The sequence below is a fragment of the Glycine soja genome, chromosome 15, assembly GCF_004193775.1.
Source record: "Glycine soja cultivar W05 chromosome 15, ASM419377v2, whole genome shotgun sequence".
Classification (NCBI taxonomy): domain Eukaryota; kingdom Viridiplantae; phylum Streptophyta; class Magnoliopsida; order Fabales; family Fabaceae; genus Glycine; species Glycine soja.
The window spans coordinates 49,001,866-49,021,302 of record NC_041016.1 but is presented as its reverse complement, the minus strand read 5'-3'; the positions used below and the strand labels follow the sequence as shown (position 1 = coordinate 49,021,302).

At 31.2% G+C, this 19,437-nt stretch overlaps 1 protein-coding gene across 1 annotated transcript; it reads left to right on the top strand.

Annotated features, from left to right (window-relative positions):
• The first annotated feature begins 15,759 nt into the window (after positions 1-15,759).
• On the top strand, positions 15,760-18,076 carry LOC114385781 (zinc finger protein CONSTANS-LIKE 4-like). Its single transcript, XM_028345852.1, has 4 exons — positions 15,760-16,283; positions 16,775-16,912; positions 17,043-17,201; positions 17,669-18,076. Exons 1-4 carry the CDS (start codon positions 15,828-15,830, stop codon positions 17,750-17,752), a joined length of 837 nt encoding a protein of 278 aa, XP_028201653.1. The 5' UTR covers positions 15,760-15,827; the 3' UTR covers positions 17,753-18,076.
• Positions 18,077-19,437: the final 1,361 nt, after the last annotated feature.

Below are 19,437 nucleotides of genomic sequence, written 5' to 3'. Positions count from 1 at the left end.
ACTACACACAAAAATTCAAATAAAACAATGTACAATTTTGATCTTTTTTTTATTTCATAAATAAACAAGCTAGAAACCAAAGTAGAACTCCTAAACATTGAGGTCTTCGAAAAAATAAAAGAGAAAAAAAAACTTAAAACCAAGACTAGCCTTCCTAATATACTATTTGCTACTCCTATGTACACAAACAAATAGTATTACATTACACTCATTGACCCACATCACGTTACATATAATAAAAAAAATACATGTTGGACACAAAAATTCGATTGTGGAAACACGTACTTGATAAAAATAAGGAAGACACAAAGAGTGAGAGAATTGTGTATCTTACATTCATAAGCAAATGCCATACATATTTCTATTTCTATGTATTATAAAAGAAAAAGGATAAAATAAATGAAATGATGCAAAACCTATGAAGATGACTTTTCACTTATTTATAGTGTCTGGAATTTTTCCAACCAATGTGTAGCAGGTTTGCACAAAAAGAAACTTTTGCTCCGCTCGTCAAAGACTCTTTTTTCTTTCCCTAATATAAGTGTGATTTTTATATACCTCTTTTAGATTTTTGTTTAACCAATTAATCTCACTCATCCATCTATTTCTCTCCACTATTCACTATCTGTACGCAATCAACTTATCTCTTTTGATTCAACCTACTCTTATTATTTAACTGACCATTATCTTCTAAAAAATCTTCTCTTGTAATCAAAGATATTTTTTGATGGTCTGAACTTCTCTTGTAATCACCTCTTATTTTTATATTTATTTAATTTTTTTTAAAAATTAAAATATTCATCCGTATAAAATTGGTTATTCACAATGTTGAATTGACATGTGTGTGATTCTCTCTATGAATTCTAGGAGATTCATTTGGAGTGGTGGTCTAGAGAGGAAAGTTCACCTTATTAAGTGGGGCACAATAATTCAGAATAAGAGGAATGGAGGGCTTGGAGTCCATAGGGCGAGGCATCAGCATACTTCCTTACTGGGCAAGCTTATTTGGGATAACTTGCACAACCCAGATAAGCCTTGGGCCCAAATTGTTAATCGTAAATATGACACAAACGACTTGGAGGACCTGTTGGAATGTAGTGGTTCGAACTTGATCACTTCTTTAAACAATGCTTACACATATCTTAAAAATGGTTTTAGGCTTTAGTTGAGGAATGGGAGTAGTAGTCTGTGGATTGAGCCTTGGTTGGAGGGGGAGACATTAGCCTCCAAAGTCCCCTTTGCTCATGTGAATGAATTGGATTTAAGGGTGTGTGATGTTGTAAATGAGGAGGGGTGGCATTTGTCAAATTTGGCGACAACTATTCCTGGGGACACCATGCAAAAGTTGTTGGAGTGGAAAATGTTTTTGCACCATAGCTTTCAAGATACAGTTTTTTGGAACAGTGAAATCTCAGGTGAATTCTTGACCAAGTCTGGTTATTGGTGGTTGATCAAATGTGATTTTCCTAGCAATATGGGTAGTGGTTGGAAGTCCATATGGCAACGTAATCTACTGGAGAATATCAAGTTTTTCCTTTGACAGTTAGCACATAATGTCTTGCCAACTAGGAGCTTAATTCATTTCAAGGAGACACAATATTCTTCAGAATGCTACATGTCTTATATGCAGGACAGGGGAGGATCTGGCAAATGCTTAAGATTCGGGTTGATAGTCTGCACTGCCTTGGATTGGATTGGACTGGACTGCTTGGTTGAATATGTTTGATGACCATATTGGTAGGATTATCCCAGTTATTTTATGGGAATTTTGGAAAGCTAGGAATGCTAACATTTTCCAGCAGGAAACATGTGAATCTTCATCATAATGTAGGGAAAATATTGATCATTCATGAAGCTATTATCATGGCTTTTGATGCCCATAATGATGCTAGTGATGCAAATTCATCCTCCTCGAAGTGGGTTTCTTGTATCCTTCCTATAGGTAATCAAGTGTCCCTGCATGTATGTGGACGGTAGCTGTCAGGGGAATCCATGCAATGCTGGTTTTGGAGGGCTCCTGAGGGATGCAATGGGAACATGGATTCATGGTTTTTATGGAGACATAGGGCAGACGGACATCACCAAAGAGGAGCTGTTAGCAATTCTTAACGGGCTTAAGATTGCTTGGGAGAGGAATCTTGATAATGTTCTTTGTGTATTAGATTCTATGCATGCTCTCTCTATTTTTAATACTTTCTTTCATTTACCTTTTATTTGTTTTATTTGTTTTTTTTACGCTGACAATTTTCTGTTTTCTTAAAAAAATAGTTGGGAAAAATATAACTTATATAGAAAGAATTAATTTTTAATTTGGCAGAACACAAAATTAAAGCCAAATTTATTTTACAGCTTGAATCAATAACGTAGATAATTTATTTAATTATAATAAAGTTATAAATATGTACTAAGTAATTTAATTTTATCTTTTTTTATTATTACTTTAATATTTTATTGGGTTTCAAAAGTAAAAGGACGTCATGTATAAAATAAACTATTAATTAAATCTAAAAAAAATGTACTCGCTGTCAAACTATGTAGTAATTTCAGTTCTTATTTTATTTTTTTAAAAGAAGATAACTTCTATATGTACTTTTATACAGTCAAATGTCTTTATCATTTAATGACATATTTCTTTTAAACATTTATATATTAAATTAAATCAAAATTTTCTTCTTTAATAAGTTATTCAATCACAAGAATTTTAATTAGTTTCATTAATATTTAAAAACCAATACAGTTTTTTCAGTTAATAATAGGCATATATAGTGGGATTTACATAAAGTACCATTTAATATTTAATATAAACAAAATTAATTTATAAGATGTTTTTGAATTTAAATTTTTTAAATACTTTTATTATTATATTTAGGTGTATTCATAAATGTACGTGTAATATAAATTATACTTACCACTTAGATTTAATAGTAATTAATAATTTAATCCTTCATAAAATTTATACGTTATCTTACAAACATTAGAAAATATCACATACATATTATTTCTTGTAATGTTGAACACTTATTATATTTTAATTTTATTTAAACTTAACAGTATTCGTGAAACTAAAAAGGGCTTGATAGTTCTACATTATTATTCTTTCACACACTAGCTTTAATAGAATCGGTACGGTTTAGAAAATAGAGAAAGTTAGCCAAAACAGAATCATATCCTTTTGTCATTCTCCATCTTGGGTTGTACAGGAACATTTCCTGTCACTGAAACAACATATATACTGTACTTTGCTGTTATTGATGTATGCTATTGTTAATATATATGGTAGGTTCATCCTCTAATTAAGATAAACTTTAATTAAGACAAATCTCTTCTTATATTCAATTGTCTCTTCCAAGTTGTTTACCAAACAATACTCATTTGATTAATAATATATATAATAAGGGGAGCCAAGAATGTTTCTGTAATTCTGTTACACGTGTACTCAAATAAGTTTCAGTAATGGGGGTGACCATGCTCAGGACATAACCCTAAAAGAAAATTCTCTTTTTATCTAAGTTCCCTGAATCCTCGTTATGGGGTCTTATATATCTGAAATGATGTCTCAGTGTCTCACTATTGCAATATAGTATATTATTACCCAAAAAAAGAAAAGAAAAGAAAAGAAGAGAGAGAGAGAGAGAGAAGTGAAGGGAATTAATAAAGTTATCTAAATGCAAGTTTTATATGTAGTGGCTGACATGGATTAGTGATTATTCGAATAATATCGATTCTTATCAAATTAATTTTGATAAAGATTGCCACAGGTTACTTTTAACTTCTTAATGAATGAATCAATTCTTGCCAAATGTCTTTCCTTTGCGACCAAAATGGACTTTTTGAGTACAGCCCAACGCCCTACATATGACCCGTCTTTGGAGTAAAATCATGCCAATTACACAACTTTTTTAAATAAGTATTTCAAAAATATTGTAGTATTTTATAAAATGTGATATCTACCTTTCATAAAAAAACATCTGTTGTTAATAAAAGCAATGTGAAAATCACCGGTCTCAGTCTCACTCCTTGTCCCCTTCAATTAAAAAGTACACATCAACATAAGTCAGGTTCCGTTAGGTTACGTCTTTCGTCTTTGGTTCAGAGTGATTTTTTCATCTCCCACTTCAGCAGTGGTGAACCAGAACGCAACTTGGTTGTTGTGTGCCATAATAGCACCACACCCTTCTTCCTAGAGCACTCGAGCGCACAAAGAAAGCTTTGGCAAACGGAAAGTAGCAAGTCCAAAGAAGATCTAGGGGAGAAGGTAATGCTTATTAATTCTACGAGCTGTCGCCAAAGAGGCACTGGTTTCACTGTTCAAAATGCGTTCGCGGCGCCAATTCTGGATCACATGAAGCAAGCGATGTTTGGAGCGAGGATTTGCAGATAAAGAGTGTTTTTTTTTTTTTTTTTATGAATATGATCATCATAAGTGGAGAGTCAAATGGTGATAGCAGTGGTGCGCGAAGAGTGATTGAGCAAGAACCTGAGTGGAAATTACGGTGACAGTATATTATTGATCGCCAGATTGACCAGTTTTCCGACCCACGACGAATTCTGATGGCCCCCTTATGCTTGGGAACTTGTTTTTGTAAAAGAACGTAAATTAACAAAAGAAAGTGACGACGATAATATCGTTAAACTCGATCTATGGCTTTTTATTTGTACCTTTTAATTGACGTGACACATTTTAATTGAAAGGTACAGGGAGTGAGATAGGTGATTTTCATCCAGTACCATACGTATATCATTAGCATGGATTTAGAAACTAAGAAAGGAAAGATAAAAAAATTAAACAAAATTTTAACATCCTTTCATATATTAGTCATTTTGTAGTTTCTAGTTGGTGGAACACATGGTATGTTTAGGTTGGAAGTCGATCCTCAAGTCTTGTGGAAGTCATGACAGTCACCTTAGGGTTTCATGTAGCAATGAAATTCAGATTTTTGGTTGAAGTGCCATTTTGACCATTGCCTCTAGGGTCGGAAATGTTGGTTTTACCTCTACCAATGAACTTGCTTCTCATTAACTACTAAATAGACTATTAACTTCCTTCTTGGTTCAAGTCGGACTAATGTTGGTGGATTAGCCAACACCATCTTTAGATCTTGAAAATCTACTTCACATTACTCACTCCTTTGAAAAGTGTTGCCCTTTTTCAACAATTGGTATATAGGCAAAGACGTGGGCTGCTTTGGCTATAAATTGAGTTAAAGCAACAATTTGGCCAATCACTTGTTAAACTTCCTTCTTACACCTTGGATTCTTGATATCCAATATTGCTTAATTTGCACTTATTTGGATTTGCATCCGTCCCTCTAAGCATATAACCCAAAAAATGTCCTAAAGGAACTCTAAACATTCATTTGAGTGGATTCAAATGCATAATGAATTGCGTCAATCGGTTGAAGACCTTTTCCAAATCCTCAATGTGATCTCTCTCAACTAATGTCTTTACAGTGACATCATTAACATACACTTCTATAAATCTCCCATCATTTTGCTAAAGATCTTTGTGGTCATCCATTGGTATGCCAACTCCACATTCTTGAGCCTAAAGGGTATCTTAGAGTAGTGCTCTTTCTTGTCTATCATAAAGGTCATTTTGACCTCATCCTTAGCATAGACAGGTATTTGGTTATAACTTGTATCTATATGGGTATTTTGGATAGATTTTCTTCTGACTTTACCTTATCTCTTTGACACTCCTTCCGTGTAAGTTGCTCCTTCAAATTTGATCAATGTGCAGAGAGATCTAGAGCTAGTCCTTTATGATCTTTAGATGTTGAATTCAACAATCAAATTGTTGCATGAGTTGTTCAAGTTCTTGCAATCAGCCTTTGTGCACATCTTCATCCTTCATCTTCTACAATTCCTTTTCTTGAGTTGTCTTCATTATCTCTACTCTTCTCCATTGTCAAGACATCTTGCACATTTCAATTTTGAAATGTATCTGTTGAGTGCCATAGTTGTTGGTCTTAGTCGTTCCTCATGACTTTCAAATTCAAACCATGGGAAGTCTTCTAAAGATTGGGTTTGCAGCACATCTTTTGTAGATGTTGTTGTAACTGCAGTGCAATGTGCTTCAATATTTATTCTACTAGTTGCTTGTTCTTTGACTAGGACTCAATGTCTTCTTTGAGTTTTGTCAGTTAAAAATCTTCAAAGATAACGAGAAACTCATAACTTCAGGATCAATGTTTTGGAACACTGATACATGTCTTCAATTGATGTGTGCTTCTATATGAAGAAACATGTCTATCTTCATGAACCATTTCAGCAATGCAACTTCTAATGAGCCCTTAGTCATGTAGCTTCTGATATTTATCCCTTGACTAAACCTACCCCCAGCATCATGCCTATTAGTGAACATGAAAGGGATATGTTAATGAAAAGTAATTAAATACAATATTATATGTGTCATATTAAGAATATATGCCATAAGACTTGAAAAACATACATCACCCATTGGACGAATGAATGATGAGAATATAAAAATTAGTGATTGTGAGGGTTATGTGAATAGGATCTTCACGAAGTGTTGTTGACCTACTAAGTAATTCTTGTCCCCATTGAGATGAGACTACTGAATATTTGCGTTTGTGAGTACGCACACAAGTTACAATCATGTGATAATGCTTTCAACCTAGTGCAAAAAGGAAGAGTAGGTCAAATTCTTGTGCCTTGAGAATAAGTGGATGGGTTAATTCGATAGATCGGATTTCAACATCTCTCAATGGTTAGAGGTGGATGGTGCCATGTTATGGTATATATTCAAACCATAGAGATATAAGGCATAGAAAGTTTTATACAAGTTCGTCTCTACCATTGTAACTACATTCAGTTCTTGAAAATCCACCAAGTTCTACTAAGTTTAACATAGTCACAAGTATTCTTCACAACCACTTTTGGCTCTTACAAAGCTAAGCTTATCATCAAGCTTAAAATACACATAATATTCTTTGTTCTACCAAGTTACTATTGGCTCTCAACAAATTAAAAGATTTGTTGGTGTAGATTTGCTCACTCACTAGTTCTTAACATTTCAAAGACAATTATACAAATAAAACATTTAGTCTTTTCTCTCAGGATATATAAGTGTTTTGAGAGTTTTACAACTTTTGAAGTCATAGAAAAAAAAAGCTTGCTTGAAGAAGAAGAAACAACAAATTTGGATTCTTAGCACGTCGATTCATAACTTGAACTCTTGAAAGCTTCTCATATTTATGGGTCATCATCAGTTGTTGTCTTTAAACAACTACATTTTCTTCGTTGAAGGCTTGTGCATGAAGAAGTGTTTGTTGGATCATTTAATGCTTGCATTAGATGCATGTCGTCTCCATGTTGAAACACCACTCTCCTTAGTTTTTTTGAAGCACACTTTAATAGAAGTCAATGTGTTCTTGCTCAGAGCAGGTTTATCACAGCAGGTATAGCAAACGTGTCTTTTAGGATGCTGAACTTTTAAAACTTTGATTGTTCTCTTACTTCTTTGGACTTCGACAGACCCTAGAAAGAATGTTTCTTAGAGATTTCCTGCAAAACGAATTTTAAACACAAAATATTAAATGAAATTTGAATGCTTTATTAGAACTTAACATTTGTCAGGTCTCCATTTGATCTATCAGATGCAGATACAATGAGTTTGTCTGATTGCATATAAGACGTAGGTTTTAAACTTCGTAATTATTTGTATCTAATCAAAATTATTGATGGTAATAATTCATCTTATCACTCAACAATATGCTTGTTGGAGTGTATAAGCATATCCATTTAACTTATATTATTCTTGTCAGATTGTTATGTAATTCCTAAATGAATGATATTTATAGGACTATTTGTGAAGATGTATCCTATGAATGCTTAACTTTTTCTTTTTCTTTGGTTATATATATATATATATATATATATATATATATATATATATATATATATAGGATTTGTTTTATTTTTCATAAGCTTGCCTTGTTTGCACATGTGGATTCATGCCTATGTTGATCATGAACCTTGCATTCATGGAAACAAATGCCAAAATGACCCAAAGTGTTGAGACTTTAGTTGATGATCTGGAACCATGTTCATGTGAGCCTCCATCATTTTGATTTTTGAGAAACAGTTGTGCGAGAAAGAGGAGATTGGAAGATTGATTGTGAGCTTTAATGTGTCTACTACATAGTAGAGCTCACCATTTCCTATGCTTCTGTCGACATAGTTGTGTTTTTCGTTACCTTATTCACATCATTGCAACTTTGGTTGCCATTTAGGAGATTTGTTGGGAACCTTCCCTCGCTACCCTATCCCCTTGGGAAATCAAGAGACAATGCCTAACTATGTGTTTGTACCGACGTGGTGACTTGTCTCCTACAACTTAGACATAGGCATTTTGGCCATTTTTAGGGACTTTTGTGGACTCTTAAATTTTTAGTGAATTTCTCCTATTCCTTTGTGGTACTTTGTTCTAAAGCATTCACCAATATAAATCTTTTGAATCTTTAGTAATACTAGTGAGAGATAGCTAGGGTTGGGAGATTTTTCATTGGATATTTAATTTGGAGCTTTAATGGAGAGCTTCCACAGATTCTTCTTTGCCTCTTTCTCTTGCTAAGTTGTTTTTATTCATTTTGTTTTTGTAACACTTGAATTATTATTATATGAATCTAGTTTATTTAATTGAGATTTAATTTCATGCATTATGCTTTAATTTTCTTTTTCAATGTTTAATGCCTTTGGTAATTTGGTTGAAACCAGCCAATTGAAGCCAACTCAGGATTAACTTGAGAGAGACGCTTTGAGTTAGAGATCTTAAAAATGGAGACATGATTTTTATAGGCTCAAGAAATAGAGATATGTGTGGGTTGTGCGTGCTCTTAGAAAATCCTAAGCATAATGCATTAGTGCGCGTAAGGGATTAGGATATTTACTTTGACAACTAGAACATGCTGCCAACATATTGGGATGAGATTTTAAGGAGAATTAGATTATTAAACTAAATAAGGTGTGCGATTGGGATTCCAGAGAACTAAGGCTGCAAAAAAAAAAAAAATAGTTTTTAAAAAATAATTATAATTATAATTAGTTTTATATAACTAGTCATATAAAATTATTTATAAAACTATAATCAATTTTATGATTATAGCTACTTCAAATAACTTATTTTTATTTTAAAAATAGTTATAATTATAAAATTATAATTAATTTTATAAAAATAATTATTTCAAACAACTTATTTTTATTGATTTGTAACTGATTATGTAATTAGTATTAAATATAACTTTTTGTATATATAACTAGTTAACTAGTTTACTCCTAACCGATTATATACTCATATTTTAAAAATAATAACCTGTTATATCAAATTATAATTAATTATATAAAACTAGTTGTGATTACAATTATAATACTCACTTAATCTAATTATTTGTTAGTTATGTAAATACCCATACCATCATGAGCATCCCTACATATAAAACAAGCATAAGAGGTAGGAGCAGTGAGACATAAGTTACATTGTTTTACTTAGTGTCTCTTTGATTTTTTGAGTCTTTGTGTGTTGGTTTGGCTAAGTGACTCTAACACCCAATTTTGTCCATTTTTTTTAATTAAAGTGATAATGCTAATTTCAAATTAAACAACCTTTTAATTATTTATTTTCTTTTACTATTTCATTAATCTTTCATTCAATTTGCTTCATATTTAACCACCTTTTTTTCTTTTATGATCATGTATTTGTGATTTTATGTTGCAAAAAATCTGGTTTGGCAGCTAAAAAAAAAAAAATTAAAATTATCTATCTTTCCAAATCAATCCTATTCAAATCTATTTTTTTTATTCCATTTGTCAAAATGAGCATGTTTTATGTTCAGATTACTTTCTCTGTTCATTTCTCTTTCAAGGTCAGTTAGTGAAAAATCAATTGAGTTGACTCATTAATATTTTTGCATTGATCTTATAGAGCATAAAATATTGCGTGGATGAATAAAATGTAAAATAGAATTTTAAGCCTTTCTAACACCGTCTAAGTTAAATTATGCATCCTTTTCCTATTCGATAAGTTCAAGTAACAGTTACAAAAATATACATGAAAAACATGAAAAAGTAGTACCGGGATTGTGAATAAAAATAATAATAAACAAATAAAAAATAGACAAAAATAAAACAATTGAAGGTGCAATCCAGGGAGTTCTGTTCTATCCCCTACCTCCTATTGGGTGGCACCACCCTAAGGCTTTTTTCCTGCTTGGTTTCTCAGCCACAAGTGGTTGCACCGGCAGTTGCTGCCATGTAAAAGACCAAGTAATATTATTACCATTGTCAAGCCCCTATAAGTAGGGGAAGAAACCAGCAAGAACAAGGAGGAGGGGAGAGAAAATTAATTTTCAAGAAAATCACAGACCAAATACTAACAAAATTATAAAAGGAAGAAATTAAGAACCTTTGTGATCAATGGAGGAGAAAAACCAAGAATCACATAGAGAGACACAAACACGGGTAAGCAACCTCTTCTCCCTGCTTCTTAAGCTTGGCCAAGACTCAACAATAATATATTGCATTTGTGAGTGAGTTATTTCTTGTCGTGTATGCACCATTTGTAAGTGCATACCTCTGGGACAGGGAGAATGAAGTGACTTTTTAGAATCATCAACATTTCCTCAATACCTAACCTTAACCCACAAGCAATGTTAGAAATTAAGAAAATAGAGAAGTAAAAGAAGAGTCTATATGCAAATAAATTGTAATAATATGACTTACTAAATGCACTTATCACTCATCACCAACAAAATAGAAGTATCTTACTACCAGCATAGAAGTATCCTCACCTCTTATCTTCTTTCTTTCACTATTCACGATCAAAATGATCTCCAAATCAGAGTTCCCAAACCACCAAGGTGCCAGTTTTCTTTCCCCTATTCACGTTCTGTCTTATGCCACCACGGTGAGCCATCGTGACGGTGTTACCGTCTTTCTCCTTTCACAATCTCGCTAATCTCCTTTTCATCTTCGCAATAGCCGCACCTAGCAGCCACTAGATGGAGAGATCCAGCATTGAATGATACTATGCTTTAGTTTGTTCCTTGTTTTTCTTTCTTACGAATTCGTGGAGACCTATTTTGTTTCATTCAAGTTTTAATGCATAACTACCTGATTATAAAATAATCAGTGTACATAAGAATAAAAATAAAAAATAATTATAAAAGAAGACATTAATCGAAACATATTATAGGAAGATTTTATAATAACAAAGATTGTAATATAATCTTATATAAAAGATAATAAATTGAAATTATTCAAAAGAATTTGCATTAAAATAATCATTTAGTATTAGAGCAATTCTTATTTTATTGTGATAATGATGATTGATTTCAATTTCTATAATTAAAATTATTTAAATTACATTAATCACAAGATACTTTTCTTAAATAAGGAATAATTAGATGTAATAATTTTTTGTTTCTTTAACCCTTAGAGGCTGTAACAACTTGATATACTCAAAATTGTTTCTTAATTAATTTTGTTATCATAAATCTCTAAACATATATATATATATATATATATATATATATATATATATATATATATATATATATAAACATAATAACACTTTTGAACTATTAAAATATACTTGACATTTTTGTAATCCTTTGAAATAAAAGTTGTGATAATTTAATGTCTCATTTTCTAGAGAACAAAAAATATTTAAATCTATATTTTTTTAAGGAATTAACTTTGGTATGACATTTTTGTCAATTCTACTTTTAAGATATATGGATTGTGCCAATTTAAAAATTATAAAATAATAAAATAATTATATCACACATAAAGACAAGTCAATAATTACATAGACTCTAATTTTTTATTATTCTTGGAGATACATAGGACCAGAGAGTCGAACCATATAAAATAAAACATAAAATTTATCAAATTAAAAATAAAAATAATTGGATGAATAAATTCATAGCTTTTGTGATAATTAATTCTTAGTTATATTTTAAGGAGAGATAAATATTTTAAAAATTATTTATTTAATTAATTAAAGGTAATCATTTAAAAAAAAATGGACATCGTAAGATGCTAACATCTTCCATGCACCTAAGGGACTTTCAAACCTAAATCTGGGTTTCGAAGACTATTTTTCATATAAAAAATATTTTCAAATGTTTTCCTAGTAAAAAATATTGGTGGTGACTCTTAACAATTCAAAACCACATATTATATATAAAACCAAAATTTCGTAAACATTTTAAGCATGGCAATATTGCTATCAGATTACACTTAATTAACGAATTACATACTCATGAGAAGAAGTTTTTTTTTACTAAACCTTAAGTCCTTATTTTAATTTCCTGCAATGAAAAAGAATTATATACATTTTTGGAAATTATATGATGATGATACAACTTATTTATAAAAATAAAAATATATTTATATATAAAAGAAAATTCTTAATGATAATGTAGAACCGGATAATTTTTACAGCCGCAACAGACAAAATTTGCAGAACGTTTAACATTCATCCACCTCTATTTAATATTCTGTTATGAGTTTGAGGTCATGGCAAACAACAACAGCAGTTTCAAAGACATATATAATCAAGACGAATATGCCTCATTATCGTACAAAATTAAGCGCCCATCCAATCATGGGGGCACTTTGGCCTACATATATGTGACATATAATTCTTTGCTTGCCAAGCGTAGATCTGTTTATAAACATCAAGTCAATGTACTTATGCTTCTCTATAAATGATGGGTATATTAGGGCAAGTGAAGTATTTCATGAAAAACTTTGGGTAAAGAGAGAAATATCTTGTACTTGATTTGTTTACCAAAAATCTAACAACCCCATGTGTTAGATTCTTACCCTATAACTAGGATAAATCTTTACGAGTACTTATGGATGCACAGCTTTGAAAGTGTACAAAGGAATAGTGTGCACATGAAGCCCTCTACAATTTGCTTTTCCAGATATCGCTTCAGCTTTTCTTTCTATATGTAGCTTAAATTCCTCTTCTCCTTGGCTATAATTAAGTTGCTGAAAAATTAAAATTCGTACTTTATTCTATTTGCTTAAATTTGCAATCTACTTTATAGCTTTAACCTTAGACATATAATATCATTGTATACGAATTATATATTGTGTTTCTCTTCGTTCTAATCTCAGTCTAGAACATTGATTGGATCGATATTGATCAATTGTTAGTACAGTTAGAAAATCACGCAATCAAGGACATCTGAATGTTAAAAAACAATAGTATTTCCAATTGCATGGGGGAAAATGATTTCACTTCATTTTGTTCGTGAAAGTAGTTTGATTTGTTATAAACCTTAATTACTTAATTAACTGCATATGAAAGAATATACGATTTTTTTTCCAATTAGAATTCTTCCAATAAAATACTTCTGTCGAATAATACGTACATATTATACCAATAAACGAGTGTCTTTTTTACGTATATTGTAGACGATTTTTTTATGCATATAAAAAATCAAATACATAATAATAGTTTATTCAAAGAAATGAAAATAATTTATTGTATTGACAATAATGTTATTTAAAATGTCAATCCTTGACTTCCAAAAGATTTACATGAGATCTGTGGGCCGAGTTACGATAGTTACCCTACATATGACTGCTAGATAATAGGTTAAGCCATTGAACACTTTATTGTAACATAAGAATTTTCCTTTTTGACTATAAAGCTCACAATTTGTAACCTTTGTCTATTACTGGACTTATACTTGTTTCCGCATATACAAAGAGTTAATCCATCTTCTTTTGTTATATATATATATATATATATTTATGTGTGTGCATGTGTGTGAGAGAGCTAAAGAAACAAAAAGTGGAGTGGTGGGTTAACAGACAAGGAATCGTACTATTTCACATTTATGCCTTTCTAGCATTTACGTGTGAAAAAGTAAATAAAACATTATGCAATTTGTGCATTTATCTATTTTAAAAGAAATTTAATTACAAAGTAGGAACTTGGTGCAATTTGTGATTAACTGTAATAAAAATGTTGATAAAGAATAAATGTTTTGATAAATATTTTCAATTAACCATCAAGCAATTTATAATAACTTATTTATTTAGCCTAAAATATTTTTTCCCCTATAAAATTAAAATGTTTGATTTTTTCCTATAATTTTTTTATGTTTTTATTCCCTATAAATTAAAATATATGAACGTTTTACATGCAAGTAAATTTGGGTTAATCGAGTTTAGCTCGACTCAAATAATAATATATATATTTCAATTGTATAGGAACTAAAAATAAATATTTTCAATTAGAAAATTCTCTTTTTTTCATCAAACTCTGGTCATCCTTTATCATGCTCTTTTCCTCGTTACCGTAATCGACCCAAAGAACCTACTGAAAATTTTGCCACAAATGACTAAATTACGAGGAGGCAGATTCTTAATACGGAAAAGCTTATCGTTATTTGCACTAATTGGAGAAGAAAACAACAACATTTGTTCGATCAGAGTATAGATGCGTCTGAGAGATCCCACTCTTCAAGTAGCCATTGATGCCTTCCTTGGAGTTTGGGTACGGGAGGCGCTTGGCGACGATGACAAAGTGGATCTCCATACGGAAGCGATGGGACTACTTTCGATACTGTTCCATGAGTTTTCCGTCGTGAATGTCATTGGAGAAGTCAAGAAAGTTCTTGAGACTATTGGTGGTTTTGTATAATTTCATCAAAAAGAAACTTTTTTTATATAACCCTTGGTGGTAGAGGAACCAAATCTCTACTTGTATGATTAAAAAACCTAATTATTTACTAATTGTACCGGAGCTTGTTGGTTTTACTATAATATATTTTGAATGTTATATGTTCAATTGTATAGTTTCGATCTTTAATATGTTGTGTACGTATTTAAAAGGGAAATACACGTTCAATAGAAAACCCCTAATTTAGGATAGTGTCACATTTTTAAACTTTGTAGGATTTATTAAGTCCACATGATTAGGTGAGAAGGGTTAATGTCTTTCATGAAAAAAGTTGACTTATAAAATTTGTCATCGTATTTGAATGTGATTATTTTCGTTACAATTTGACCGAATATATTGGACTTAAGGACAAAAGTTCACATATTAGCATTTTTTTTTTTTAAGAATCACATTAGTAAGTTAATGGATTGGGTTACGAGTTATTGAAGTTTGATAACATAGCGTTAAAACATGACCGTAATGTTGGAAAATTAATGAGCTACCAATCAGTCAGTCATCTAAGCAACCCAAGAAAAAACATGGTTATAAATTATAATTAAAAAATGAGTAATTAATTTCAACTATGTACTAAATACATTTATATATATATATATATTAATTAGTAAATACTACTAAATAGCTAGACTTTTAAATAATTTGAAGAGAAGCTCAATAAGGACTAATGTAAACACTAACAGAAAATAATCTTTAGCAAGACGTTTTGAAAAAAAATGCTCATGCATCACAACAACTTTTATAGCAACACAATGTTTGTAGTAATACTCCCAACAATTATTTTATTTTGCTGATAAAAAAAAACACTTTTGTTAATTATGATTACAACGCTTACGCGTTTATAGTTCCACAAAACGGCGAAGAGAGAAGATGAGAAGAAAGTAGACACACACATACACAATTTAATTAGTTTGTTTTGATATCCATATTTTTAGCTGCCTAATCCCCTATTATAGTCTTGTCCACTTGCCTTGACAACTTGCCCTCAACCCCCCATCCCACTCTTTATTTTGCACTATCACAATATCCTATATATTTGAACCCACAAAAGAAGAAAGCACCAACCAAAAATCACAACACAACACAACACAACATAATTTCCTTTTCCATGCCCCTTTCACCCTCTTCCATGGCTTCAATCCCACAATTCTATCCAAACTATACGTTCACCACTCACGATCTTTCCGAGTACCCTGTCCCTCTTCTCAATGGTGGCGGTAATGCCTCGGTTATGGACAGCACCACCATGTGGGGTGGTGGCCAAGATAGCTTGAGTATTCCTGTGCTGGATATGAACAATGGTGCACTTGATCATATTGTGTCGCTTGATTGTGACACCATGGCTTGTGCTGCTAATTGGATGCCTTCGTTTTCGGAGCAGCTCGGGGGGCTCTCGGATTTGGCCATTTCGGACTGCAAAATTGGGTTCTATGGAGGAGGGTTTCAGAGTTTCAATAACAGCAGATCGTACCAACCTCATGTTGGGGAGTTTGGAGATGAATGTTGTGGGTTTGTGGAGGATCTTAAGCCACCTCCTTATCCTAATGCTGCAAGAGAAAACTGGGTATGCTTCAATTTTGTTGTTGAATTCTCATATTGTTTCTTTGATGGTGTATGTAGTGCATGACAAGGTTCTAGGTACTAATTAAGTTGATTTTAAATCCTATTCTTACATTATTAAGCTAGCATGGTTTTATTTTATAACATTTTTTAAATTTTTATATATGTATTCTCCTTTGGAAGGGAGATGTCATTTGTGAAAGTCTCTTCAAAATTTGAAAGTGGAACACTCAAATTTTCATTCAAAGGAGTCATGATACCCTCCTCCTCCTCTCCTGAAAACATTTCCACTACATGTTTAAGAGAATATTTTCCAAAGTTCTTTCTTCACCAATATATATATATATGATAGTTTTTTATTATGATCATAATATATGAATCTGTTTGGATAAACTTATCCAGAAGCATTTATTGGAGAAGAGAATATGAAGGGAAAAAAATAGATGCATATACGTAGTTTCATTTATTAAATGTTGTTTTTGAAATTAATGGCAGGGAATTGAAGGTAATCAAATGGCAGCAGTTGAGGAGCCTAACATAAAGGTAGGAAGGTACTCAGAAGAAGAGAGGAAAGAAAGAATTCTCCGATATTTGAAGAAAAGAAATCAAAGAAACTTTAACAAAACCATCAAGGTCTTTTTCTTTTTTTTTTTTTTTTTTTTGTATCTCTTTCACACTAGCTCACACACTTATAGATGACTCTTTTATCTTTCTGTAAAATCTGGAATATGGAACTCACTTTCTCCTTGACCTATTCCCACAGTACGCATGTCGGAAAACCTTAGCTGATAGGCGAGTCAGGGTTAGGGGAAGGTTTGCAAGAAACAATGAGCTTTGTGAAGAAGACATGGCAACCAAAAAGCATGAGAATCATCATCACCACAAAGAAGACTTTTATGGTGGCGATTCAATCCAGTTTCAGGTAACTTTCATTGCATACTGTTAAGAAGGATATTTAGGAACCAGAATCTATAGTTGATAACGAAATGCTATCTGATCGAATAAACAACAATAATCTAAACACTTTTAGCCATAACCTAAAAGACAATTTTTTTAATGAGTATATATATTTTAGTATTTTTCCTATTAGTCCATTTAATATTTTTAAAGAATATTATTATATAAAAAATAGTAAATGTATTTAGTCTATCTTTGAAATATATTATTCAATACTCATTTCATTCATATAGTATAAAAGAACATTTGTAAAAAATGTTATAGGAGGATTACAAAATATTTTTTTTTTCTTTCTTTGTAATATCTCCTTAATTAATTGCTCTCAATAAAATTTATGTATAAAAAAAACTATCTATCTTTCATGCTTAAATGCAAAAAAATATTTGTACACATCCAAAATAGTTTCTTAATTGATAATTTTCATGCATGCAGTTAAAGAACGATGAGGAGGATTGGCTTCAAGAGGCCATGGCAAGTCTAGTGTATTTATCTCATTCTTCACCGGAAGATATGTAACACTTAGCATCATAGATTATTTCACATGGGAAGCTCTTGTTCAAGCAGATGTGGGTTTCAAACTAGTAGTGCAAGGTGAATAGGAGGAGGACAGAGACTTTACCACAGTTAATTTCCAAAATTGTATGCTAATTTGTCTTCTTTAAAAAAAAAAAAATTAAGCACGTAGCTAGATGTAAACTCTAATTGCATGGCGGTGTGACCAGCGGATGTAGATTGTTGATGTTAATTTTATAGGCATCTTTGTTAAGGAATTCGATGGGCCTGGTTTGACTGGATACTTGGGTTGATTGAAAGATATAATATTCCATTGAAGGGACTTTATGTTTGAGTAGACACAAATATTCCGATAAACTAAGCTTATGAGTCACTATCCCTCCTCAAAACTGTTTGGAGTCAATTCTCTACATTGATGTAATTGTCATCGTGATGATTACCGAAAGCCACTAATCGGAAATTCTAGTTCCCATGTTGGGATGGATATTGGGGTCTCTATAGGGACGTTTTACATTTACATTTTAAATAGAATAAGTTAAGTCAAGGTTTTCAATCTTTACAAATAACCTCCTCTCTATTGAAAATAAAAAAGAAAGAATGTAGAAGTGGAAGAGCAAGCTTCTACCTTTCCTATAAGTATATATGTGATCTTTTTCTAAGGATTTTTGTCCCTTTAAATGGGATGGGGATATTATTTTTAAAATATTTTTGTGCATTTAAACATTTATATATTGTTCGAAAAATAATTTTGAACATTTCTATAATAACTTGTATAAGTTGGTAAAATTTACTGTAATATTTTTTATTAATACTGTAATATTTATTTTCTAGAAGTAGAACCATAACTTTCTATGGTAAGTTGAGAAAGCCGCCGAATCTAACACTATATGAATGAAAAAAAAACATTTCATTTCTTTTTTCTTTAATATTCTATTTACGTTTTAAAAGAATTAATAGAAATTTTTTATAAAAAAAATCAATATTTATCATATTATTAATTAATTTTTATTAACTTAAAGTGCGCTGTGCACATTTAAAAAGTTATATCAACTGAGTATATTTTAGATTTAGATACTGAAGGGGTTTGCGTTGAAAAAAAGTATATTTTATCACAGAGTAATAATATATATTACGAAATTCAGTATAAAATATGCAACTTTAGTATCTAAAAAATGTATATGGTACTTCTTTTTTATTGGTTAAAAATTAAACAAAAAAGAAAACCCAAAGAAAGATTTGACTGAAATTATGGTTGGCTGTTCATTTACCATTTCATATTATTAGTGTAAACTAGCTTTCACTATTAAGAAATATATTATTTTATGTTGTTAATGTATTTTTATTTGGAATTACAATAGTGTGGAAAAGGAAAATGCAAAGTTCAAGTGGAGGCAAAGAAATAACTTAAATAAAATATATAGAACTCCCGTATTATATATATATATATAAAAGTCCGGTATTCAATAATTTCCATAAAGACTACGGTCTTTGATAGATTTTCTCCCCCTCAAATTTGGACATCATGGTGGAGATGGGTATGTAATTATTAGCGTATAGCTTTTCCATTCACTTGTGGATGCCCATCCTGTGTATAGGAAAGACGAAAAAGGAATTATTCTTCATTTGATTGTGGAATATAATGTGAGAAAATTTTAGACGAAGACATACGAATATAAAAGGACAAAAAA

Excerpts from the sequence above, each read along its gene's own strand:
- LOC114385781 (XM_028345852.1), top strand. The coding sequence starts at position 15,828 with ATGCCCCTTTCACCCTCTTCCATGGCTTCAATCCCACAATTCTATCCA. Across the intron at positions 16,284-16,774 it reads ATGCTGCAAGAGAAAACTGG|GGAATTGAAGGTAATCAAAT; the intron begins GTATGCTTCAAT and ends AATTAATGGCAG. Across the intron at positions 16,913-17,042 it reads ACTTTAACAAAACCATCAAG|TACGCATGTCGGAAAACCTT; the intron begins GTCTTTTTCTTT and ends CTATTCCCACAG.